The sequence below is a fragment of the Macaca nemestrina genome, chromosome 13 (assembly GCF_043159975.1).
Source record: "Macaca nemestrina isolate mMacNem1 chromosome 13, mMacNem.hap1, whole genome shotgun sequence".
NCBI classification, from domain to species: Eukaryota; Metazoa; Chordata; class Mammalia; order Primates; family Cercopithecidae; genus Macaca; species Macaca nemestrina.
Window position 1 is genome coordinate 46,691,003 of NC_092137.1, and position 25,747 is coordinate 46,716,749.

Consider the following 25,747-nt stretch of genomic DNA (forward strand, 5'->3'; position numbering starts at 1 on the left):
GCGGCCCCTGCTCCCCGCACTTCCTACCCCTCGCCGCCCCGGGCCGTCCTCCTTGACCTTCCCACATCCCCTTTCTTACTGCTCCGAGGCCCCAGGGGAAACATTCGAGGGGACCGGGCGAGACGTGTCTACGGGACTTGGGAGAAGGGGTGGACGGCTGGGGACCACATCACACCCCGGCCCCTTGCTGGTTCACAGTGAGCTGGGCGCACGGAAAAAGGGGGTGACATCTCGCGGGGAGCGCCCCCACGCCTCTAGCTGGGTTGGGAGAGGAGGGTCCGGGTGGGGAGCGAAATTGCCCCAGAGCCCAGGTCATTGTGAGCTTCTCTCCCCGCCCCCACTTCTGTCCTTGCAGTCAGCGTCACCGTGGGGGGCAAGCAGTACCTCCTAGGACTCTATGACACGGCCGGACAGGTGAGTGTCTTGGCCTCTGGCCGACGCCCCCATCCTGTCCCCCAGTTCTTTGTGGCTGCGAAGGGCCTTTGGAAACCGAGGTGTCTAGGTGGGAGGGTGTGTCTGCGAGGGGCTCCCCCTGGATTAGGTCTTTATTTCTTATATCAAGTCAGCAAATTAGTAAAACAAACAAAACAAACAGACCCAGATCAGCCCACCCATGTGAGCCCCTGGGCTGTGAAAGTTTTTGCCTGTGTGGGTCGTTCTGTGTGGCGCCTGGTGTGTGGGTCCCAACTCCTGTTGCAAAGTGGCAGCAGCCAATCATGAAGCGCCCTTATTTTTAGTTGCAGATGACCAGGTCTCCCCCCCACAGCCTCTGTCTGGTCCCTCATTGGTGAGTGGTCTGCCTGCCCAAGGAGCCTGATTGGTGGGAAATGGCATCATCTAATATGATGGGAAGGCATTTGGTCCTGGTTATGTTTATTACAACATCATTGCACTCTGGGACTCCAGTCCCTGAAAACGTAATTTGTGGTGTTACCGAAGGACCACAGGGAAAAAAGAAAAGAAACAACAGCCATCTAGCCACTCCCTGGGGCGGGGATGAAGGGATAGGAGTTCAGTGTGAGTCTTGGAGGAGGAGGGGTTCCCCCCCGGCCCTACTTCAGAAGGGCCAGGTGACTTTGTCTGGGTTTTCTTTGGGAGAGATTAATTGTGCAGAAAGAAGATGCACACTTTGCCCTGCAGCCTCTGGCCAGTGTTTGCAAATCAGAGGTGGCCAGGCTGTGCTTCTAAAGGACTAAGGTCTTCTCTCTGTCTCCCTGTCCCAGCTTCAGCCTCTTCTCAAACCCACGTTTGCTCTGGGGCTAAGCTGATTGTGTGTGATGAATTTTGTAGAATCCAGCACTATCATTAGAGTTGAAGACTCTGGCAGAAGTTTCCATGTGTCATACAGACTTACGTCCTTGAGAACATAGGAGCAGCTGAAAGTCTTAGAGAATGTCTTTGGGGGAAGTCCAGTAGTAGAATTTCCTTATCAGCAAAATGGGGTTAAAAAAATAAGATGATCCCCTTGTGCAGCTATTGTATGGCAAATGTTTAGCATTGAACCTGGCACACACTGTGTGCTCAATAGTGCTGTTCTTTGAAGCTTGTCTAGATTGGGATTTCAGAACTGTAATTAGAGTTTGGGTTAGATTCTGAAACATGCCTTGTTGAGGGGAGTGCCTTGATGCGACCTCTCATTTCTAAACTGTTAGAGGAAGGTCTGAAGATAGAGAACTGCTGGCAGTTCAAGGTGCCTGAGGCCACTCCCTTTCACCAAAATGGCCCAGGTCAGTACAGCCAGTTCTCAGCTCTCCCAGGCCCCCTTTGGTTGCCTGCCCTGTAGTCATTATTCCTTCTACCTTCATTGAAGGATGTGGAGGGCAAGGGGCAGCGCTTGCTCAATCAACTAAGACTGACTTTTAAGTCGTGTTATTGATAAACAAGAGGTTGACCTTATTGGTTGAAAAGAGGAAGGTTTTTTAAAAATCGCCTCTAATTTGAACTCACTACTTTCCTTTCTCTTATCTCCTTTACTTGTGACCATGATAATTTTTGACCGCACTCCCTGTTCAACAGGATGTGTGTAGTCGGAGCTGTTCTAAGCACATTTAAACCCTACTAGTATTTCCTGAGTTTTTTCCTACATAACAGGCCAGGGGCAGCCACATGCAAATATTACTTTATTTAGTCTATACAACAACCCCATGAGATACGTGGTATTCCATTTTTGCGGTGAGGAGACAGGCTCAGAGAAGCTAGGTTGCTTGCCTGAGGTCACACAGCTACTGAGGGGTGTTGCTAGGATTGGGAAGGGGTCTGAATCTGCTCCAATTTGAAGTAGTTATACACACAGGACACCATGGGAATGCTGAGATGCCACAGGGTTAATTGGGTTGTTTGCGCATCCATAGATGTGGTACCTATAATTTTCACAGCCATTCTCTGAGTGGGTGATGGATGGCACCTCTACAGAGGAGAAAACTTAGATCCAGAGTCACTTGAAGTTGACCCCACTTACAAAACCAGGGCTTTCCATATATTGCCATAATTACTCTTTCCAGTGGAGGATCATAAGATACAGACCAAACAGGATGAACTATTAGTAAGGCTCAAATACTACTGTTTTTACCCAGTGGTGGGACACCTACTCTGTTGGCCAAGATGTATGTTAGGCCCCATTGGTGTTTCTCCCAGTGTCTAGACTTTTGTTTTTGCGTCAAAGCTAGTAATATTTCATCTCCCAGCATTTGAGGGTTTATTACTAAGAAGCAACTTAGCAATGATGAGACCACATGGTAAGTGCCTGCTGTGTACCTGGTACTATGTCCAGGTACTTTTACACCTGAGGAGTTCAAAGGAATGAATTTAAAATGGGGATCTACCATGGCTGATGTCAGCATAGGGAGAAATGTCTGTTTCAGGTCTCTGTTCATGTGTTAGGTAGGAGGTTTCTACGTTGTACTTGGTCATTAAGACCTCAGGCTTCTAGGGATGCATATCAGATTCATCTTACAATAATAATAATAAATAAACATGTAAATAAAAAATAACATCAAGGATTTGTATATATATGTATCTATATACATACACACACACACACACACACACACACACACACACACAAATCCTTAAGCCTAGTGGGCAGCAGAAAATGGTCCATGGGCTTTGGAACAAAACAGGCTTGGGCTCAGATCTCCACCTTAGCTAGTCATGTGATTCTAGCTAAATTATTTACTTTTGTGATCTAGTAAAAACGTGGATAATTAGAATCTGCTTTGCAAGGTTATAGGCTGGCTTTAACTCTTTAACATATTTAAAAGCAACTGATACTTTGTGCATAGTGGGTGACTGACAAATAGTACAGGAAATTATTGTATTCTACTATGGCAGTTTTGTGGGGTAAATGTTCACAGAGTGGTAGAGAACAGTGTATTGTGCCTGGAGTTGATAGAAATTCCACTAGAATGCCAGATCCTAGAACCTTTTCAACAGAGGTGTGGAACAGCTTTGCACGTTATCACTCCTATAGTCCCCATTATGGGATCCATGGTTCCAAGCCCAGTGCTCCCTGCCATAGACGCCCTGTTGTATTAGATGGTTTTCTGTCTTAAGCGGAGCCCGTATCCCCGTTGATGGAAGAGAAATAGCTTAGAGTTCTGTGCAGAATTTGACAAAAAATTAGGGTATGTAGCCTTCAGCTGGTTCTACTTTCAGAGAGTTAAGATGGAATGAGGCAGCTCATGGCACTACAGGTCAGTTACCTTCTCTCTAAAATGTTCACTCATGCATGTGGGCACTCATTGTATTTGAATAACAGCAACAGTGCCTCCCTCAGTTTGGAACCTCCACTTGCTCACTCATGGTCCCTGCCTTAACCCCAGTCAAGTTCAAATCGAGCATCATTTGCCTGATTGACATATTAGGGAATCTACCAGTCAAAGGGTGATTGTTGTAGATGACCTTTGGCCTTCTAGAGCAGGCTGCTTTCCACTTGACCTCTGCTGCTATTAGCAGACAGAGAGACAGAATGGGAGAGAGAGTGTATTGGACTTCCGTCCCCATCATGTGCTCTGCCTGGGGACATCCCAGCACACTCAAAGCATCACTGCCAAAGGGAAGGTTTCCCTTCTGTTGGCCAAGCCCATGGGTGGTCTAGGAGCAGCTGTGACATTTTGACTGCCAAGCATTTTGGAGTGGAAGTTGACCGAGGCATCTTCCTCTCACTGGGGGCCTTGCATGTGTGTTGGGGGTGAGGGGTTGGCTTCCTGCCTGGACCTCTGTGGAGCTTCTCCTTTCTTGCCCAGCCTTCAGGACTTCAGTGTAGGCTCTGCAGCAACCCCAGTGTCTGCTCAGGGAGGGACTGGAGAGATGGGATTTTCCCTCCCGCCACTGCACTGTTTGGAGCGATGGGAAGTGGAAGGAGCTCTCGCTCTCTGTCCAGACAGGCCAGTGGGGAGCTGCCTGGCAAGCTGCTCTCTAGCTGTGGGCTCCAGGCTGATCTCTTAATCCTTGGCAGGAAGTCAGAACTTGATACTCTGGAGAGGGAAGGACTGAAGCCCAGTTTATTCAGGTCCGAGAATATCTACACCCAGGAGGATGTGTGTTGAGGGTGAGCTTGGGATCCCTAGAGTTCCAGATTTAGCCGCTGTCTCAGTGTGTGGAAGTCCATTTGTGTGCTTTGGGATGTATTGTTTCTATGTCTGTTAACTTCAACACACAAGTTCAGGGATGTGTCCATGACAGCTATAAATATCTTTTACTCTGTGTCCCCTGGTGTTGCTTTTTCAATGACAAGTGAGATTTGTTTTCACTTGACATAACCCAGCAGCTGTGACTGCCCTGCATGCCCTCTGGGTGCCCACAAGGCACTTCCCCTACAGAAGGGAATCTCCACCGGAGGCAGGCTTGGCATGCCCCACCTTCTGCATTTCAGCAGAAGGGCCTGGCATGATGAGAAAGGGGAAGGAGAAACGGCCATGGGATCACCACTCACCAGGCTCCTCCTACCTCCAGGCAGGGCATCCTCACAACACCCTTCAAGGTAGACTTCTGCCAGGTGAGGAAACTGGGAACAAGTGGGCTTATGGGAAGCAGACAGAGATGTGATTAGGAAAAAGGTTTCCTACTTTGGAGAAGGCCTGCGGGGAACATGAGTAGGGTTTAGGAAATGCCACTCACAACACCAGACTCTGGGTCCTTGTAGCCCCGTGTTCCATCCTTGCTCAGCCCGGTGAGCAGAGCCTGGGTGGAACCCCAGGGTTCCTTCCAGGCATCAGCTGCAACAGGTGAGATGCTGGCACTGAGCATCCTGGTTTCCCTTAGTAACCTACTGTAGATTTGTCATCTGTGCATTTTGCTAACCTTTTTAGAAGCTATTTATATCTCCAGCCCGCACCGTATCACATGGGAGTGCTGGCTTCCTCCTCTGCGTTGGGAAGGTGGATAGCCTTTGTTGACTCCAAAGCCTTTGCCGTTTCTGAATGCCCTGTGTTCCCCTCCTTGGGACTCTGATGTGGGTTTGGGTTATGCCAGCTTAGACTGTGGGCTGGCAGGCAATGACCTTAGGGTGGGGGCAGTCCCCACCAGCTCTGGTTGGTCTCCGATTATGCCTCATAATCGGGCACATAATCTGTGCCCTATCCCCATCCTGGACCTTTGATCTGTTTGGCTCCATCATGATTCTCCTGAGGTTTGGTGACTTTCCCACGCTTTGAATGAAAGCTTCCCCACAGGTATCTCAGACATGAGTGTTACAGGTGTGCTGAGATGCCAAGCTCTCATCTTTGAGGGGCCGGGGGAGTGACAGCCTAAGGGGGTTGAGCATGTATTGTCAGTTGCTGTGGGTGCTGTGATGTGAAAAAGGTGGGAAGCATTGCTTTAAGCCCCTCAGGGTCAGAGACCTCATGGAGAATTGGGCTTTTGCGATTTTGTTGTGGAATTTGGGGTTTCAAGAGATGAGATCTAATGGTATGAAAACAAAGCCAACAAAGCAGCTCTCCATGGGGGTGTCGGTTTCCAGAAAGGGCACATGTATTGGCAGCTGTGGGTGCTCCAGAGGCCTCAGACACAACAGCAATGCTTCAGGAGGAGACGGATGCAGTTACAAAGAAACAAGACGGAAGCCCACGTGTGGCTCTTAAAAATTAAAATTCCTGACTCTCAGCTGAATTTCCTTTCTCTCTGACAGACTTGGCTTTGCCCTAATTTGGCACACTTGGGTCAGAGAGCGGCTTTCCTTGCCCTCAGCAATTTGCCATTCCTCTTTTAGTTTCTGACCACAGCTGCTTTGCATGTATGGAGGCCGGGCCGTCTGAGCTCTCAGGGGTCCCCCGGCTCCCTGGGTAGAACCGTCTCCGGCCCGCTGCCTGCCAGGACCTCCTGGATGCGTTCTTGGTCTCTTCAAGGACAGTGTCTTTCTCTACCATGTTGCAGTGCTCAGCCCGGTGCCTGGTACTTTGTAGGCATGCAACAAATACGTCTTGAAATAAGACGATTCTTGGCCAGGCAGGGTGGCATGTTCTTGTCTGTAATCTCAGTACTTTGGGAGGCCAAGGTGGGAGGATCATTTGAGGTCAGGAGTTCAAGACCAGCCTGGACAACATAGCAAGACCCCCACCTCTACTAAATCTTTTTTTTTTTTTTTAATTAACCAGATGTGGTGGTGCTTGCCTCTGTAGTCCCAGCTACTTAGGAGGCTGAGGTGGGAGGATCACTTGAGTGCGGGAATTCAAAGCTGCAGTGAGCTACGATACAAAGCTCCATTGCACTCCAGCCTAGGCAACAGAGCGAGACTGTGTTTATTAAAAAAAAAAAAAAAAAAAAAAAGAAGAAGAAGAATTGATTCTCATTTGACTGTCAGCTTGTTTCTGCTAAAAGGTTAACCAAGGACTAAAGTCGTACCTGCTAAATAATAGCATCAGCACAACCCCTTTCCTAGGAAAGCTTTGCTAATACAGTGGAAGTCTCCAAGGTTCAAAGGAGAAACAGGCACGTAGGTATGGGACAGGCCACCAGTTTTGTCTTTCCACAGGCCCCGGGGCCTTAGTGATCACCAGTAGGGCTGTCTGTCCCCCAGCACTTTCTCAGACTCCAGCCTTTGCATATTTCCTGAGACCTCTTGCTCCCAGATCCCCTGAGGAGGAGACAGGGGCAGTGGAAAAAGTGTGGGTTTTGGAGCCTCCAGATGAACTTCGAATCCTAGCTCTACCTCTTTGTAGCTGTGAGACCGTTGGCCAGCCGGCTCGCTTCTGTGAGCCTCTTTTCCTTCTGTGTGAAGTGAGGAGATAATTTCTACCCTGCAGCATAACTGTAAGGATTAGAAACGATGTATGTAGTTACCCCACAGGGCTTGGTGCTGAGAGTGCGGGCCCAGCTAGCTTTGGGGGCTCCACACTGGCTCAGTTTGGTTGGTGTTGATTCAGTGCCTGGTGTGTGCTCCCACCTTCCATGGGAGAAGGTGGGGGATCGGGCCAAAGAAAGGTCCACTACACAGCTGGGCACGTTCATCGTGTGAAATTGAGTGCTGCAGGCTCCCACACAGGAAGAGGTGACAGGGAGGAGCTTTATGGAAGATCTAGGCTTACAGGAAGAGATGGAGGCCAGTAGAGTACTGGTTGCCCGTGTGGACCCCTACATCGGACTGCCGGGACCCAACTTCAGCTCTGCCGCTTCCCAGCAAGGGGCTTAACCTTCGGAAACCTGTTTCCTTATCTGTAAAATGGAGATTATAATAGTACCTCCTTGTGGGATTGTTAGATATGTCGGAGCTTCCCAGCTCCCAAATAAGGGATTTCCTCAGCCCTCAGGGCAGCTGGGTAGGGCCTGGGACAAGCCAGGGCTCAGGTTGTCCTACCTTGAGCAGTCTCACCTCAGGCACGCAGCAGTGGCTCTCCTACCCCACCCGATGTGTGCTGAACACATCATCTCATTTTCTCTGTGTGCCATGAAGTGAAGATTTGGGAAGCATTGACCTAAATGAGTTCCAGCAGGCAGAGGGGTGTGGAGAGCTCATATTCTGAGTGGGAAGAGCAGTGCAGGGAGGAACAGCAGAGGGGGTGACCCTAACGCGTCTTTTTATGGACCCCAGATCCCTGCTATCAGTGTCAACATGTGAGCAGGGTTGATAATTAAATTATGGTTTTTCACCTGGTGACTGACAACTTGGTAATTAAAGAGATATTAATCTGGTGCTGTGTTGCTTGTTGATTTTAATAGAAAGAAAAGAAAGTGCGGGAAGGGGTCTTTATTGCTGTCACTGTTCCTTTTTGAATGAATGGTGGGAGCACTGAAGCAGCCGCCTCTCCAGATCCCTAGATTTTCCTGCTCTACCGAGGCTCAGGGAAGACTGAAGGGCTTAAAAGTGGCAGACTCATCATCAAATGACATTTTTACAGCACATAAAGCATGTTGCACCTGGTACCACCTTGAGTTCCCTCACCTGCTCTGTGAGTAAAGGAAGCCAGTGGTGGCTGTCTCATTTTGCAGGTTTGGGGAGGTTAAATGACTCGCTCCAGGCCACACAGTTGGTAAAAGGCAAAGCCAAGATCACCAAGCAGGCTGTCGGACTTTAAGCCCTGGGTTCTTGATGTTAAGTTACTCTCCCTAATCATCTGGCCCACGTTAAAGGCCTCTTTTTTTTATCACACGCACTCTGTTGTTCAGCGTTTCATGTAAAAGGTACATTCCAAGCATATCGCTTTTCTAGATAGAAGAGTTGGTGGAACATTGTGTATAGATGGAACACGTAAGGATTGCTGCTAAAACGGCTCCTACAAAAACTTCTGCCCCATGTGACGTTATGGGTGTTTTGTCAGTTTGTCCCTAAACCACCATGCTTCCTCAAAAAGGAGCAGGCCTGAGGTGGCGTCAGTGGCCCCACTGCTGATGCATGTGTGGAAGAAGCTCATGCCATTTGCCTAAAGCTGTGGCCCCTTCCCAGAAGAGAGGAACAGGGGAATGCTGTCTGGGGGACTGTCAGGAGGCCAGCTTCAGCCTGCAAATGACAGGTGTCGTTTCTGTCCCGTGGGGGCTACCTCAGGCCTTTCTTTTCTCCCTTCAAGGATTTCCTTATTCAGGGGAAGCCTACCTCTTCAAATCTGTTTGTCCCTCTTTTATCTGAATAGTCTCTGAATATGGCACAAAACTTCCTCTGCCACCTGCTGCTCATATTGTTTGCCCTCTTGGGCCATCCCCATTGCCACCACCTCTGCATGGGCTCCCAAATCCTGCCCGGCTGTTTCCTGTGGTGGCTGGCAAGCCTAAAAGAGAACATTCATCCAGTCAGTCAACATACATTTACTAAGCACCAGATCTGGGCCAGGGGCAGGTGTTGGAAGATCTGTCAGGCACAGGCCCAGCCCCCAGAGGCACAGTGCTTTGAAGGGTAGGTCAACCATGAGTGATGGGAGGGCAGTGGGGCCTATTTACCGGGGGCACAGAGGAGCAAGGCTTATCCTTCCAAGGAGGTGCAATGCTAGTAAGAGTTAAGTTGAGTAAGGTTGTTTCCACGAAAGTTGTTTTTTAGCTGGAGAACGTGATCAGTTTGGATTCTTACATGTGCTAGATGCTCAGCAAGGCCTTGAATGGTGGCACTGGTTCTCAGAGTGTGATCCTCAAACGAACATGGAGTTCCTGGGAACTTGTTAGACATCCAAATTCTTAGGCTTTACCCCAAACCCTCTGACTGAAAAACTCTAAGAAATCTCTTTTGTAAAAGCCCTTCAGGTGATTCTTCTGCAGGCTGAAATGTCAGAGCCACTGAATTAATGACTGTACACTTCTGTACCTGCTCTTTGCAACCCGCCTCCACCCCCTGCCCTCCGTACCACATCCACCCCTGTCTTACATACACACTGTCCCTGGAGTGCAGGGAACGTGAGTTATTTTATTCTTTTTTTTATTTTTTCAATTTTTAAAAAAATGTTGTGGGTGTATAGTAGGTGTACACATTCGTGGGCCACGTGAGATGTTTTGATACCGGCATGCAATGTGAAATCAGCACCTCATGCAGAATGGGGGATCCATCCCCTCAAGCAGTTATCCTTTGTGCTACAAACAATCCAATTACATTCTTTGAGTTATTTTTTAAATGTACAATTGCGTTATTATTGACTATAGTCACCCTGTTATGCCATCAAATAGTGTCATGTTTTTTTCTAACTTTTTTTTTTTTTTTTTTTGAGATGGAGTCTTGCTCTGTCACCCAGGCTGGAGTACAGTGGCATGGTCTTGGCTCACTGCAACCTGCACCTCCTGGGTTCAAGCAATTCTCCTGCCTCAGCCTTCCAAATAGCTGGGACTACAGGTGCCTGCCACCATGCCCAGCTAATTTTGGTATTTTTGGTAGAGACAGGGTTTCACCATATTGGTCAGTCTGTTGCTGAACTTCTGACCTTGTGATCTGCCCACCTCAGCCTCCCAAAGTGCTGGGATTACAGGCGTGAGCCACCATGCCTGGCCCTACCTATTTTTTTGTACCCATTAACCATCCCCACCTCCTACCAAGCCCCCAGCTCCACATCCCAGCCTCTGTACCCATCGTTCTACTCCCTATGTCCATGAGTTCAATTGTTTTGATTTTTAAGATCCTACAAATAAGTGAGAACACGCGATGTTTGTCTTTCTGTTGCTGGCTTGTTTTACTTAACAAAATGATCTCCAGTTCTATCCATGTTATTGCAAATGACAGGCCCTCATTGTGTTTTTTTTTTTTTCATTTATAAATTTTTAAACCCCCACCCCCACAAAACACACCCCGATACACCCTCATTTCTAGTTCTTTACACATGGTTGAGATTCTCCGTAGTTACTGGAATGAATTGAATGATTCAGCCATGGGTGCTGCCTACCCAGTTCACCTTGTGGAGAAGGGCCACAGTGCTATCAGGAGAAAAAAAAATGGAAGCAGAATTTTGTGGGGTACCTTGGCTCCATTAATGTGCTGTGTGGCCTAGGGGTGTGTGCCCAGTAGGCTCTGCAGGTATTTCTTGATGAGGTCTAAACACCAAGCTATTTCTCTCCCGCATATTAAGGGACTCGATAGACAGGACGCCTGGACAGGGCTCTGTTCATTGTGGCTGAGGTTAGCACTCCTCTGGGTGGTGACAGACCCTGTCCCTTAGAAGGATGGCATCTTGGTCTGTGCTAAATTAGTTCCAAAGCATCAGATGGGCAATGACGTCCTTTTTGTGTTAACACCCCCCAGGCGGGTCACAAGGAGTGGCTGGAGGGAGAGGAAGGGCTGTGTTACTCAAACACCCATCTTGCCAGTAATTACTTCTTTCCTGGCTGACCTCTGCTTTCTGTGCAAGTGTCCTCCCCTCCGGTTATTCTCCTGCCCCCCTCTTTCACATTTTTTTTTCTTTCTTTCTTTCTTTTTTTTCAAATTTGTTCCAATCTAGAAAACCCATCCTCTTTCAAATGACATAATGATTGGGATTATAAATGAGTTGGCTCAAAGTGTGCCCCCTCTAGGAGCTGCCACTGAGAGAGCATTTCATTTTGAGCATCCAGTTCAATTAAAATTCCATTTGATCCAGCTTACTTTTCACAGGGTTGTCTTCCCCAGTGAGCTGATTACCCGGAGGTGTTTCTAGCAGCCTTCTCAGCCCTGGAGGAATGGGGAAGGGACTGGACACAAGGAGGGACAGAGCAGGGAGATGGGGGCTCTGCTTCCTTCGGACAGGGACTTCGTCCAACAGGCGAGAGCTTTGGTTATTCATCCACTGCGGAAAGTGAGAAGTCCAACTGAGGCTGAGGCACCCTGTGACCTCCTCACCTCTGACTCCAGCCCTCTAGAGGTGAGTCCCTCCTTAGAATTTCTACTAAGTGAATTGTCTCCAGGCTGCACTCTAGCATTTGGTTTTATTCATGTGTAAATCTTTGCTCCCCATGCAGATTGTAAACTCTTCCCCTTCCCATCCCTGCAGGACTGCATGTAGCACATAGCGCTTTGCACAAGTGTTGGGGGCCCCAGTAGGAACTAGGTGTGTGTTAAATTTAGGGGGGTCTGGTGGTAAGATTATATGGGAAGAACCTTTCCCATGACTTTATATCATCTCCATATTGGCTTTCCTGTCAGCTCATTTGAGAGGGGATTCTGACCTGTCCGGACATTACTGAGTGGCTTTAAAGCAGGTTATAGGTGGCAATTTGAATGCATTGACCATTTAAGGAAAGCGGGACTTATTTCTGGACTCACGAAGCTCATTAGCAGACAGGCTGCCAGGTCTGTTTGGATGAAATACTGGCCATGGGCATGTACTGTTCTCCAGCAAGTCTAGACCTGTAGGAGTCCTTCACTGGGTTTTATGTCAGGTGTGCTTCCACAGTGGCCTGTGGCCCTCTGTGACAAGTTGGATGAGGGGGACACGGTGAGGATGCTGACCTGCTCACTTGTGTCTTGACCGGAAGGGAGACCCAAATGCCTCCTGTTGTCTGAACAAGGTAGTATGGAAGTATCAGCATCTAGGCAAGCTAGTTTTAAGAAGAAAGTAATTACTCAGAGAAATTGCTCTTGTATCAAACTGCTTCATATGTAAGTTTCCTCCTCTTTCCTTTGTTTTATTTTTTGAGACACAATTCAGAGAACACTTTCAACACCCCAGAACAAAACCCCATACCCACCGACAGTCGCTCCCCACTATTCCTCCTCCCCCATCTCCTGGCAACCACTAATCTGTCTTTCTGTTTCTATGGATTTACCTATTGTGGACATTTCATATTAATGGAATCCTGCAATGTTTGCCCTTTGTGTCTGACTTGTTTCACTTAGCATAACGTTTTCTAAGTTTCCTCCACGTTGTAGAAGGTATCAACATTCCATTCCTTTTTATGGCTCTTTGATCCTTCTCTTTACGTTTTGTTCCTTTTTTCAGTCGTTCTTCCATGGCCATTCTTTCCCAGGCCGTGGGGACTATTTTCAGGGTTTCAAGGTAAAAAGTAAAGTTCTGCTAGTTGTGCACTTGTGGTGCTGCCTTCGCCCCTAGGCTCAGGTAGAGGCAAGGGCTGATCTCTTCTCTACCCTTGTGATATTCTTTTTCTTAAATTTTTTTTTTAAATTTACTTTTTTGTTCCTTTTAATGCTTGGGTCTGGAGGTTCCGGTGTTCTTGTTTTCTCTGTGCCTCTGTTCATATTCTCTCCCACCCCAACCACACCCTAATAGCTTTACTTATCAAATATATGAGTATCCATTAAACATAAGAGTGAGGTGAGGAACACAAAATTCCATCAGATCGGGTTCTTCCCCCGTAGGAGTTTACAGTCCAGTTGGAAGAGAAGATGAATAGAGCTGGCCAGAATGCAAGTAGAAAATGGGACATGCATATAAATCATGAAATGTGAGTGAGGAGTGTTACAAAGGTGCCCGGCTACCGGGCTGTTTGACCTGAGCCTCCCAGAAAGGCAAGGTTTCTGTGGGGCCATTTAGATTCAGAAACGATTTTATTGGGGCTTTCAAGGATCATCAGGTACCTGGGTCTGGTTTATGTTAACTCATAAGAGATCAGCGTATAAATGAGGTTGCCAAAGAGTTAATCTACTGTGTATCCCCAGCGGAAAAATGGACAAGACATAAACCAATAGCTCACAAGAGAAGAAAAACAAATAGCCAATGAAAATACACTCTGTAAAGGCATGTGAATAAAAACTTTGTTTTTCAACCTATCAAGTTGAAAAGGAGAAAGGAAAGTAAATACTCTGCCCCATTTTTTGGGAATGAAAACTGAAACAACCAGTTTGGAAGTTAATTTGCCAAAGACTCTTTAATTTGCAGTGATCTGATTTTATGAATTTATGCCTAGAAAACATTCAGCGTACCCAGAGAGTTACATAAAATGATATTCTTCACAGTGTTATTTATAATAGTGATAAATTATAAACACATTGATGCGTAGTAAAAAGGGAGTTGCTAAATCACAGAACGATTTATATTGGAATAATCACAGCCATTAAAAACTGCCTTCAACAGACATTTAAAGAAATGTGAAAAGGCTAATGATGTGTTAAGTGTGAAAAAGCAGGAATCAAAACCATATATAAATATATGTATAGTATGATTAAAACTTTAAAGAAAATGCACATGTATAATATGCAGAGGAAAAATCAGAACAAAATAGTCAAAATGTTAAAGTGATTGGTTCTAGGTGGTGATAATGAATAATTTTAGAAATTTACTTCTTTATACTTTATTGTGTTCCCCAATTTTTTTTAAAAAGTCATTTTATTTTTATCAAACTTATATATGCAGATGGTTTAAAGAGTCAGCAGTTCTGGAAGGACTTATTATGAAGAAATAAAATATTCCTTTTTACTTCTCCTACGGAAAAGACATTTCCCACTACCCTGAGACAACCACTTTCAACTCTCTGCTGTTTATTTTGATAACAATTATTCTCTATTGAATTCACATGATGACTGATGAGGCCTTAGCTCCCTTTCACACATATCTTCCACTTCCTATCCACGTTTCTCCAGGAGCTACATTGTAATTTCAGTTTGACCACTGATCAGTGTTTATATTTTTATGACTAGTCACACCTGAGCCATGTAGTGTACTATGACTATATTTTTCTTCTTGTACCACTTTCTGTTTCTCAAGTGAACAATTATCTTGTTGCTTCCCTTACTTAGTTTTCACTGTATGTCTCAGCTGTTTCATGCAAAACTCACCCTCCCATGCAGTCAGACATATCAAGTATTCTGTCAGTTTCTTCTTTTGCAGCCATTCCTCCTGAGCCTTCTAACCTGCTCTAGCTGGGCTGGTGCCTCTTGCCTGCTGCACAGCTGTTATCCTGGGATTTCCCTTCATGTTTATTGGGATTCTCTTTGCCTCTATCTCTTGTATTAGATCGCCGTTTCCAGGATCTCAGGTCTTAGTGGTTTATTTCCTCACTTTGGTGGAATGTATATTTTATTAGTTTCCTAAGAGTCATTGTAGGCAACTTTTGGGATACCAGTATGTTTGAAAATGTTTTTCTTTCCTTTATACCTGATTGATACTTTGAAAATAGACTATATATTTTTCCCCCTTTGGAATTTTTAAGGCATTGTTCCAATGTCTTTCAGCTTCTATTTAAGTTGTTTAGAAGTCCCATGCCAACCTGATCCCTGATCCATTGTCAGGAACCCATTTTTCCTCTCTGAAAGTTAGGATGTGCCATTTTAACCTCCTGAAATTTCACAATCATAGGCTTTGGGGTAGGGCCTGACTGGCTACCCACAATCTGGGAACTCATATCTTCCAGTTCTAACAAATTTTCTTGGATTATTTCTTTGGTTTCTTCAGTTTGTCAGTCTCCTCTGTTGCCCTGGGACTTCTACTATTTAGATGCTGGAGTTGCAGGAATGATCCTCTAATTGTCTTATATTTCCTTTCTGTCTTTTTTCTTTATTTTGGGGAGAAATAGAAACTTCCTCAAGTTTATCATCTACCCCTTCTATTGTGTTTTTGAAATGTGATTCTATTTTTAATTTTAAAGTGCCTTTTCCTGTTCTCTGAATGTTCTTCTTTTTTCCTTTAGCATCTTCTAAGTGGTTTGGGGTTGTTTTTGTGTGTGTGTGTGTGTGTGTGTGTTTTTTTTTTGTTTTTTTTTTTTGACAGGCTGTCACTCTGTTGCCCAGGCTGGAATGCAGTGGTATGATCTCAGCTTATTGCAACCTCTGCCTCCCAGGTTCAAGTGATCCTCCCACCTCAGCCTCCTGAGTAGCTGGGACTACAGGTGCATGCCACCACTTCTGGCTAGTTTTTTGTTTGTTTCTTTTTTTTTTTTTTATGGTAGAGGGGAAGTTTTGCCATGTTGTCCAAGCTGGTCTTGAACTCCTGTGCTGAAGTGATCCACCTGCCTTGGCCTCTCAACGTTTTGGAATTACAGGCATGAGCCACTGCGCCTGGCTAGTTTGTTTTTTGATGGTATATCATCTTTAATTTATCTGAGGATATTAATAATAGTATTTCAAAGTTTTTGTCTCTCTGTGTAGTCTCTAATTTTGATCTCTTTCAGGTAGTTCTCAAATGTCTATTTGTGTTTACAAGAGTGGCACTGAGCACATGAGAAACCATGTACAGGCCGGGCTGGTTGACTCTGAGCTTCCCTGTAGGTCAGGGTTTCTCAGCTTCAGTAGTGTTGATATTTGGGGGCTGGATTGTTTGTTGTGGGGGGTTGTCTTGTGCACTGTGTGTTGTTTAGCAGCATCCCCAGCCTCTTCCCCCTAGATGCCAGCAGCATCCCTCCTCCATTGATGGCAATCAGAAATGTCTCCAGATATTGCCAAATGTTCTCCTGGGGCAACACCAGTCCTCACTCACCCCACCCCCAGTTGAGAACCACTGTTGTAGGGTGATCTGTTGGGGCCTTTTATTGGGGAACCTATAGTGTTAGCAGGTGTTGGTCTTCCCCCTTGGGCTAGTCATATAAACCAGGAAAGAATCTTCTATTCTTCTGCCTGAGGGGTTCATCCTGGGAGGCAAGTGAAAGAAGCAGGGTGTTGGAGGGGGGGTCTCAATTTTCTTTGTGTACCACCGTGGCCTTGTGTGCTTCAATTGGGCTTTGTGTCTTCCATTCGGGGAGCCCTAGTTCTGCCCTTACCAGAGGATAAGTATCATCTGCCTTTCACCAGGGTTTGGGAGCATTTACCATGACAGGGAAGGGGATAAGGTATTAAAAAGCAAACTTGTTCCACCCTGTTGCCTGTGGCTCTGCATTCAGTCCGGCTGCAAAAGCAGGCGCTCTTCCAGTTCTCATACCTTCAGACCCCCAGGGAGGTCTGCCGTGCAGTCCAGTGTTTCTTAACTGGCATCTCATTGCTGGCTCCAAATTTGGCTCCCTGGGCCTGTTAAGTCAGTTCCACTTGTTTTTGTTTTTGTTTTTTGCCTTTTAGCTTCTAAATTTTGTTGCTGTTATTTCTTTTCCTATTTGTTTTGTCCTTGTGGCTTTATGTTTTTTAAAATAATTACTGTACATGTTAAAGGATTTTAGAGAGGTCCAAGATAATGCATGTGTTCAGTTGGCTGGGATTTAACTGAAGTCTTCTCTTTTTTCATAGTTAGAAACATAAATATGAAGAACAAAGTTACAGTGGTGGATATTCTGTTCAGGGCCAGGCTCCTGATGAAATCATAAAGAAGTTGCTTGGCATACAGGCTTTGGAGCAAAACGAGTTGGATTTCTGGGAGGAGATTTCTGTTTCATCCAGGTCCAGGGGCCACGTGATCACGTTTTCTTTCCATACGAGAGCATGACTTTCTAGCGGCCAGGATCTGTTGTGTCCACTAGCTCCAGCATCTGCTACCTTACTGTTGGACAGAGGTGGATGGACACTAATATTATCATTATGCAATTTCTACTTTGCTAGACTCTGTGTAGAGTCTGTATAGACCATAGCTTTTCAGTTAACATATTTTTCAGATAGGCCAAAACATACTCTATTAGATTATAGCTTTCTTTAGTTACATTGCAGTCACCTTGATTAGATTTGGGTGTTTTCAAGTGTCTCAGTCATCTGAATATAAACCATATTACAGATGACTAATAACTATTACAGATTGATTTTCATTAACTTAATTTTCAAAATGTAGCCCTATCTCAAATGAGTGTCCTACTATAGACCCCATACACACACACAGACACACACACACACACACACACAAAAACCCTATATATATATATCTAATATATAATATGTATTATTATAGATATATTAGATATATATGTATATACAGGTATGTGTGTATGCACACATTTATATGTATGTGTATATATATACATATGTGTGTGTATATATATACACCTTTGATATATGTGTGTGTATATATATGTGTATATGTACATATGTATATATACCTTTGATACAGGTATCAAAGACATTGACCAGGCAGGAAAGAGTACGTCCAGCTCTGGGGACGGTGGGGGAGGGTCTGGACAGTTTTCCTAAGTGAATAGCTGGCATGTGTGTATGTTTTGGGGTGGGAAGGGGGCCCAGGCAAGACAGAGTATTCCAGGCCAAGAAAAGAGCACAGAAAGGGGCATGTGGGAGAGGCTGGGGTGGACGGGGAGGTGCGGGAGCAGCCTACGTTCATTTCGGCTACAGATTAGTCATTCATTGGAGAAGCCATTAAATCTAAGGTGGGAAGAGGAGTTTGATGACTGCATGGCCAGTCTTGAACTCTGAGCTAAATAGTTTGAACTTCTAAAGGGCATAGTCTTCTGAAGATGGGTGCCTTGTTGGAGAGATTAACAGAGAACATCCAGTAATACCTATTTTTCCACGTAGCCTTTTCTATTAGTCAAGGACAGATGTATTCTCTCCACTCTGAATCCCTGTGGCACTTAGCATCAATGGCTCTTGGCTCTTGTATTCATCTGTGCCTACATTTGAGGCTTCCTTGAACCCATTTATCCTATTTGACCGTAACAATGACATTAAAGAGGTAGGTCATACTGTCTACTCCTCCCTCTGCACCCCCCTTTTTTAGTGGATGAGGAAATAGGGTCAGAGACAGGGAAATGACTTGAACGAGATTACATACATGGCCAGTGAGAGGCCTCCCTGGACCTCGGGTCAGGCCCTCTGACTCCAGATCTGCATTCCACTGTTCTCGTGACATCCCCTTGCTGCCAGTGTCTCACTGGTTGCTTAACTAAGCCAGTGACTCTTTGAAGGGAGACTCACACGATTTGATTTTCCAGGCAGCACATAACACAGGCCCAAGCAATGGAGCACAGGCTCTGACAAGACTCACTTACTGGCCACACAGGGTGGGGATAAGAATAGGGACCTAGTAGGTTCCTATTGCAATTTCACCAGACTGTAGGGTCCACACCTCTTACGTTTGAAACTCCCTGACTCCCACCGCTGCCAGCCCAACTGCTCCAGTGATAGTTCCCACCACTTCACCTAGAGCCTGGGCTCAGCTGCTGCTCTCACTGCCCTGGAGAAAGAGAGAAATGATACCACCTGTCGCATTGCTGACTCTAAGGCTTTTATGAGACTACACAAAAGAGAATAGATACTTGAAACGAATGAGTGACAGTTTATCTGGTGATTTTCTTATAAAGTTTTATTGTTGCTAGTTTCCTCCTCTATCTGTACTGTTGCTTCTCTTTAATTTTGTCTCACTGGCTCTTGCTTTGCTTCAGAAATGGCACGCTTTCCTAGCTAGGTCCTTTAGAGTAGGAAATCAAGTTGAGCTGCTAGATTGTCTGAACTTCTTGAAACCCAGAGGATGCTAGTGTAGACATGTGTGCATTATTGTACAGGAAGCCACTGAAACCTGCCTGCTGTGTGCAAAATGGGCTGAGAGGACTCCATGGCCACATCAAAGTCCATGTGCGTCTGACTCTTTTCCCTTCTCAGGTCTTAGTAGCCATTGATTTTTTTTGAAAAACGTATTTGAGATATATCAGTTTAGCTATTTTCTCAGTATTTTCATAAAATACCCAACTTTAGTCCTTGCCTGCCATGTAAACATACACACTTATTTAAACCAGCAAAATTTCTCAGTGTGTTTGTTCTGAAGTTAATTTCACATTCAGTTCTCATTTTCTGCCTGTTTATTACTCTGCCCCAAATCTGCTGAAACTGAACGGAAAAGGAACACTACTCGGTGGACATGGTTATAAATTAGCAGCCAGCACATGTATTAAGTGCCTTTCATACCTTAGCTCATTTCTTTTCCCAGCATTTAAGAGAAGGCTCCATTAGTAGTCCATTTTATAGATAAAAGAAACAGAAAAGGTAAGTAACTTGCCCAGGGCCAGACAGCTAGGAAGCCCGACTCAGAGACTCCGGAGGTCTGTGTCTGAAACCCATGATAGACACCTGGTTGAAACAAAGAGGGGGTGTGTGGGAGAGGGTCCTACACTCGTTGTTAGGAGAATTGCATTCCCGCTTCATTCCTACCCACGTCTCCGTGTGACTCTGGACGGGTGGTGAGCTTCTTTGTTCCTATTTCCTCATCAGTGTGGTGGCAGCTGACCTATCTCCTAGGCTGACAGTGAAGACCCAGTGGGTAGCCTGGGTTGCTGTGAAAGCATGAGCAGGCAGTCTTCTGGGCTGGGAAGTTACATAGGCTGTAGTAATGTGGTGAGGCTATTTGTTTTGTGATAGGCTGGGAAGAGCCCCACGGGGAACCGTCTGTAGTATAAAAGGGCCAGAGCTGGTGGGAAGAAGATAAAGGGAAGTAATACAGAACAGGCAGGGGGAGGGGAGGGCATCAAACCCGTGCAAGGAGGATAAGCTGTGCTCAGTGGTGATGAATGCATATTGTGAAGAGTTGATGTCAACACATCAACTCTTGGCCTCCAGGGATTTCTTGCAGGGTAATTCTGCAAGAATTTTCTGAATTTTCAAAGAAATCGAGGTGAGTGTGTATGTGGGTACCTGCAAGGCAAGATCATATCTTTGCACACTTGTGGACCTGTGTGTATTTCTTTCCTCTTTTTTTTCTCTTTTTCTTAATAGAGACAGGGTCTCCCTATGTTGCCCAGGCTGGTCTCACACTCCTGGGCTCAAGGAATCCTCCTGCCTTGGCTTCCCAAAGTGCTAGGATTGTAGGCGTTAGCCGCCGCACCCAGCCCCTGTGTGGATGTTTTTAAAATTGAGGTGAAATTTACACAACATAAATTTAACCATTTTTAAGTATATAATCAGGCTGGATGTGGTAGCTCATGCCTATAATCCTAGCACTTTGGGAGGCCAAGGCAGGAGGATTGCTTAAGCTCAGGAGTTCAAGACCAGCCTACGCAACACAGTGAGACCCCCATCTCTACAAAAAATAAAAAATTGGCCAGATGTGGTGGCACGTACCTGTAGTTCCAGCTACTTGGAAGACTGAGACAGGAAGATTGCCTAAGCCCAGAAGTTTCACTTGGTAGTGAGCCATGATTGCACCACTGCACTCCAGCCTGGGTGACAGAGTGAGATCCTGTCTCCTGTGTCTAAAAGAAACATTAAAAAATAAAGCATACAGTCCAGTGGCATTTAGTACATTCACAGTGTTGTACAACCACCAGCTCTGCCAGTTCCAAAACATTTTCATCTACCCCTCAGAAAGTGTGTTTGGTTTTGCAAGGGCCTGTTCTGTTCATGCGTGTCTGGGAGGGCATCCTGATTTCTCCTGCTGGGAAGCCATCCTCATCCTCAGATGGCAGATTGCACTGTATGCGTTTCTTTGGCCAGCAGAGTGGGGCTCACGTATTCACATTCCACATGGGTTTGCTGGTCACGGCTTAACTCCTCTGTGCACTCTGGCTGCCTCATCTGGACAGAGGAAAGCAGCACTGCAGCCTTCATCTGAGTGTAGTTACCGGGGTCTTCTCTTTGCTGCTTGGCTGCTTGTCGCCTTTGTCTATTAAAAGAATGTGTGCAAGTATGTATGTCAGCGGGGGACTTCAGCCTCTGTAGGCCAAGTGTTGAAAAGGGTGAGAGGGCCGCTCTGGTAGAGGTGTCAGACCTGGGATGTCTGTACGCCTCCCTCTCCATAGCTAGTCCTGGAGATAAGTAAGTGGGGTTCTGGGACTGAGCTGTCGCATAGACCCTGGTGGTGATAACAGAAAACACGGCAATGGCCTATGTAGAGGGGGCCCTGAATAATCTCCATGAGCTGTAGAGATACGGCCAGTGAGTGGTAAATCCTTTTATACTGTGGGCGAGAGGAGGTGGGGAGCAGCTGCAGAAGCAGAAGGCGGGGCAGGAGCTACGTTGGACAAGCCAGTGAATACTTTGCTCTGATTGGACAACCCAGGTCATGTGCCCTCCAAAACCCAGTACTTAGTGGGAGGGGCAGGAGTGGGGAATGAAACTCAATGATTGGCTTAATCCAACCAGGGACTCTCGATATGGCTAAGTATGGGGCCAGGGTCCCCAGGGGCATGTGTCTGAGTGGAGAAGGGGTGGGGGGTCCTGAACTGAATCAGACTTTTGGAAAGAAGGAGGAAGTAGAAGAATGCCGGATAGACAGTCAGCTGTATTTTCCATACCTAGATAAGACAAATGTCGAGACAATGCAGAAAAAGTTGTGGTGAAAAGCAGCAGCAGGAACTAAAATGCTTAAAGCATCCCTCAGTCTAAGGCTCTTCTAGTAAGAGCTCACATTATTCAGGGAGGTGGATTGGACCCATTGGTGTGCCACAGAAAAATGGCCCTGCTCACGGGAGGCAATTTGATATCTGGCCGAAACTGACGTCAGCAGCCAGATAAATTAATCTGTTACTGGAGAGAGTTCAGGTATTTGATCCACTTTCTCAAGCTTTGTAGCTGGTGAAGGAGGTGCAGCTAGCACTGTGCAAGCTACCTGCACGATGACTGCAGCTGACTTTTCTCACTTCACCTTCCCGTGAGCTACCATCATTCATTCAGCAGGAATGTAATAAGCTGCTACCATAAGCCAGGTCTTGAGCAATAGTCCCCTGCCCTCAGGGAGTCCTGATGCAGAAGGGGAAGATGCAGATCAGAAAAGAGGCAATTGTATTACAGTGTAAACAAACAGGATGACAGGAGAAGTTCCTGGTGCCACAGAAGTGTGGAGCGTGGGGATGCTTAAGCTGAATTGGGGGTTCAGAGAAGATCTGCTGGACGATGTGATTTCCAGACTCAAGCCTAGAAGACGAGTAGGAGCTCCCAGGTGAAGAAATATGGAGAGAGAAGAAACAGGGAGACTCGCTGGGAAGGTGACTGCTTTGGTGTGTGTGTTTGTGTTAGGGGTTGATCCTGAGAACTTTCAGGTTTCTGGCTTGTGCACCCTGATTGAGTGGTGATATCTTTTAGTGAGATGGTGAACACAGGAGGAGTTGCAGTTTTGACTGAGAAGAAGTGAATTTAGTTCAGAAATGTTGAATTTGAGATGCTTCTGGTTCAGCTAAAAGGAGGTACATAGTAATAAGCTAGTTCTGGAACTCAGAGGCAGAGACCTCCTCTGACCACCTGCTTGACATCTCAAGCTTAACACATCCCAAACTGTCCTCTTGAGTTCTCTCCCTATGGTGCTTCTCTACCCTCCGTCTTCCTCATCCCTCTAAAAGATGCCACATCATCTAGATATATCCAGAATATATCTAGAATCCACCATTTCTCCAGCCGTCAACTGCTATCCCTTAGTCTAAGCTTCCATCTTCTCTCAGCTGAATTACTATAATAATCTCTCCCCTTATAAGCCTGCCTGCCTCCAATTCATTCTCCTTGAAGTAGCCTGGATTGTCTTTTTCAAATTTTGTGACTTTTTTTGCGGGGGTTGCGGGGGAGATGGGGGGGACTCACCTTTTAATGACTTTCCATTGCAGGTGGGCCCTGGTGGTCCAAGCTGACTCCCTCTCTCCAGCCCCACCTGTCACCCCGGCCTTTCCCTGTGGTCTTCAGTATGTCAGGGCTTTTCTGTCTTGGGACGTTTGCATATGCTGTCTTGTTGTCTGTCTCCTTAAGTGGTCCCTCAGGTCTCAGGTTCAGTGTCACCCCTGCAGAGAGGTCTTTCTTGCCTGCCCAGACTGAAACTCATCTTGCTGGTTATTCTCTCTCCCAGAACCTGGCTCTCTTCCTTCATAGCACCTGCCCCAATTTGCATTTATAGTCATTTTTGTCCCAATTTGTTAAATGTCTGATTTGATACCTCAATTTTATCAGATCCATTTCCCATTTTTATAACAAATACTTCCTTTTTACTTATCCTCAAATGAGATCTGTAGATAATATAACCTCCCTATACATGTAATTTTAAATCAGTATAACGTCCTGGCAGTGATATGGAGGAGAACTAAAAAGGAAAGTAATTCATCATAAAACTATTTATTTCAGTATTAAATTGCTAAACACCCAAGGCTGACTACTCCAGACATCATAATGAAGTAATCAGTCCTGCACCTATTAGGTAAAATGACCATGAATGCAACAGTTAAAAATATTGGCTGACATAGTTAGGTTTTATTGGTGACTCAGATGCTAAGAGCAATGTTGCCAGTGGCATGTGATTTTCTGTGTTGGTAAGTAACTCCTGTGATGTTTGTTTTTTCTTTTTTTTCTTCTTTTTTTTTTTTCTTTGAGACAGGGTCTTATTCTGTCACCCAGGCTGGAGTGCAGTGGCATGATCTCAGCTCACTGCAACCTCGGTGTCCCGGGCTCAAGTGATCCTCCCACCTCAGCCTGCCAAGTAGCTAGGACTATAGGCACACACCACCACACCTGGCTCATTTTTGTATTTTTGTAGAGATGGGGTGTTGCCATGTTGCCCACACTGGTCTTGAACTCCTGGACTGAAGCCATCCACCTGTCTCAGCTTCCCAGAGTGCTATGATTACAGGTATAAGCCGCTGCACCCAGCCTCCTGTGATGTTTCAAATAAAATAAAGTACAATCTTTCTCCTTCAATGTGGACTGAAATTACCTTCCTAGAAAATTCATTAAAGTCTGAGGGCCATGGCTCATGCCTGTAATCCCAACATTTTAGGTGGCTGAGGCAGGATAATTGCTTGAGCCCAGGAGTTCGATACTAGCCCAGGCAACAGAGCAAGACCCCAGTCTCTACAAAAAAAATAAAATAAAAAATATTTCTGACTAGCTGGGCATGGTGGCACACGCCTGTAGTATCGACTACTCAGGAGGCTGAGGTGGAGGCTAGAGCCCAGGAGGTCAAGGCTGTAGCAATCTGTGATCACGCTGCTGCACTCCAGCCTGGGTGACAGAGTAAAACCCTGCTCAAAAAAAAAAAAAAAAAAAAAAAAAGAAAAGAAAAGAAAAGAAAGAAAAGAAAAAGTTTAAAAAATGCACTAAAGTTATGCCAAAAAACTTTATTTTTATATATGCAGCAGAATCAAGTCCTAGATTCATGCAATTATAAAAGGTGTTCCATGGCGAGCAGGTCTATGCAAACCTGCCTTCAAAGGCCGAGGGAGCTGAGAGGCTGAAGAAAGAGGCTGACAAATCCAGTTTCTCAGAAAGAAATATTTAATACAGACTTAGAAACAGAAATGATGTCTAGGTAGGCCAAGAGATGGTGGATTCTCACAACCAACCTCTAGAAAGTATCCTTTATATACTATGCTTTTAGGGTAAAGACACAGGAAGCTTATCATCCCTCAGACTTCCTTTAGAAACTCATGACCACTGGGGAGCTTATGAGGGCTTATCTATGCTACTGGAACACCTTGGATTGTAGGCATCAAACATTGGTCATCATGGCAGTTTTACTTCAAGATGGCCTCACTCTTGCTATGCAACAGGCTGTTTTCCCACAAAGGAGTTTTTCATATTTATGAATGTCTAGCAGTACACTCACCACTCATGCGGGCCTGGGGCTGGTTTTCCTCATACAGGTCATGTAGCACCACGGCTCCCACCCTTAAATGCTAGCAGAGCTTCCCCATTCATTTTGACAATTGACAGCGCCTCCCAAATGTCCGAAATGACCCCCCGCCAGACATAGGGTGGTACTGCCCTAGCTGAGAGCCCTGTGCCTACTCCTCTGCTGTACTCTACACGGCATGAGGGCAGGGTCTGTGTTGTGTTCACTCGTCTATACACAGCACTCAGCACCTACTTGCCAGATATTTGTGGAGTGAATGAATGAATATTCTATCAACATGAAATGTGTGCCAAAAAGTTAGGAAAGGAGTATACCACATGGAAATGTGATCAGACATTTACCTTCTTTCTGCATGCTTTAGGCCAGCTGACCTCTGTTTTAGTGCAAGAGACTTGTAATTATAGCTCCAGACAATATGGAATTTCAGCTCTAAATCCTCTACAACTGGGGAAGTCACCTCACCATGCACAGAAGAAATAGCACTGGCTCCGAAGTTGTGGTTTGTCTTTTTTTGGAAAGTC

The 25,747-nt window shown here is 45.8% G+C and overlaps 1 protein-coding gene across 5 annotated transcripts in view; it reads left to right on the plus strand.

The window, feature by feature from the left end:
• The window catches only part of LOC105464969 (ras homolog family member Q), a 41,688-nt gene that overhangs the window by 909 nt on the left and 15,032 nt on the right, over nt 1–25,747 (plus strand). For 3 of the 5 annotated variants that reach the window (XM_071076652.1, XM_071076651.1, XM_071076653.1), the window contains exon 2: nt 356–414. The exons of 1 other annotated variant lie outside the window; for it this stretch is intronic. In XM_071076652.1, coding sequence (XP_070932753.1) covers nt 356–414 — 59 coding nt within the window. Of the gene's footprint in view, nt 1–355; nt 415–10,160; nt 11,739–25,747 lie in introns of those variants that run through there. One more of the 5 variants, XM_024787749.2, reaches the window with a different exon arrangement.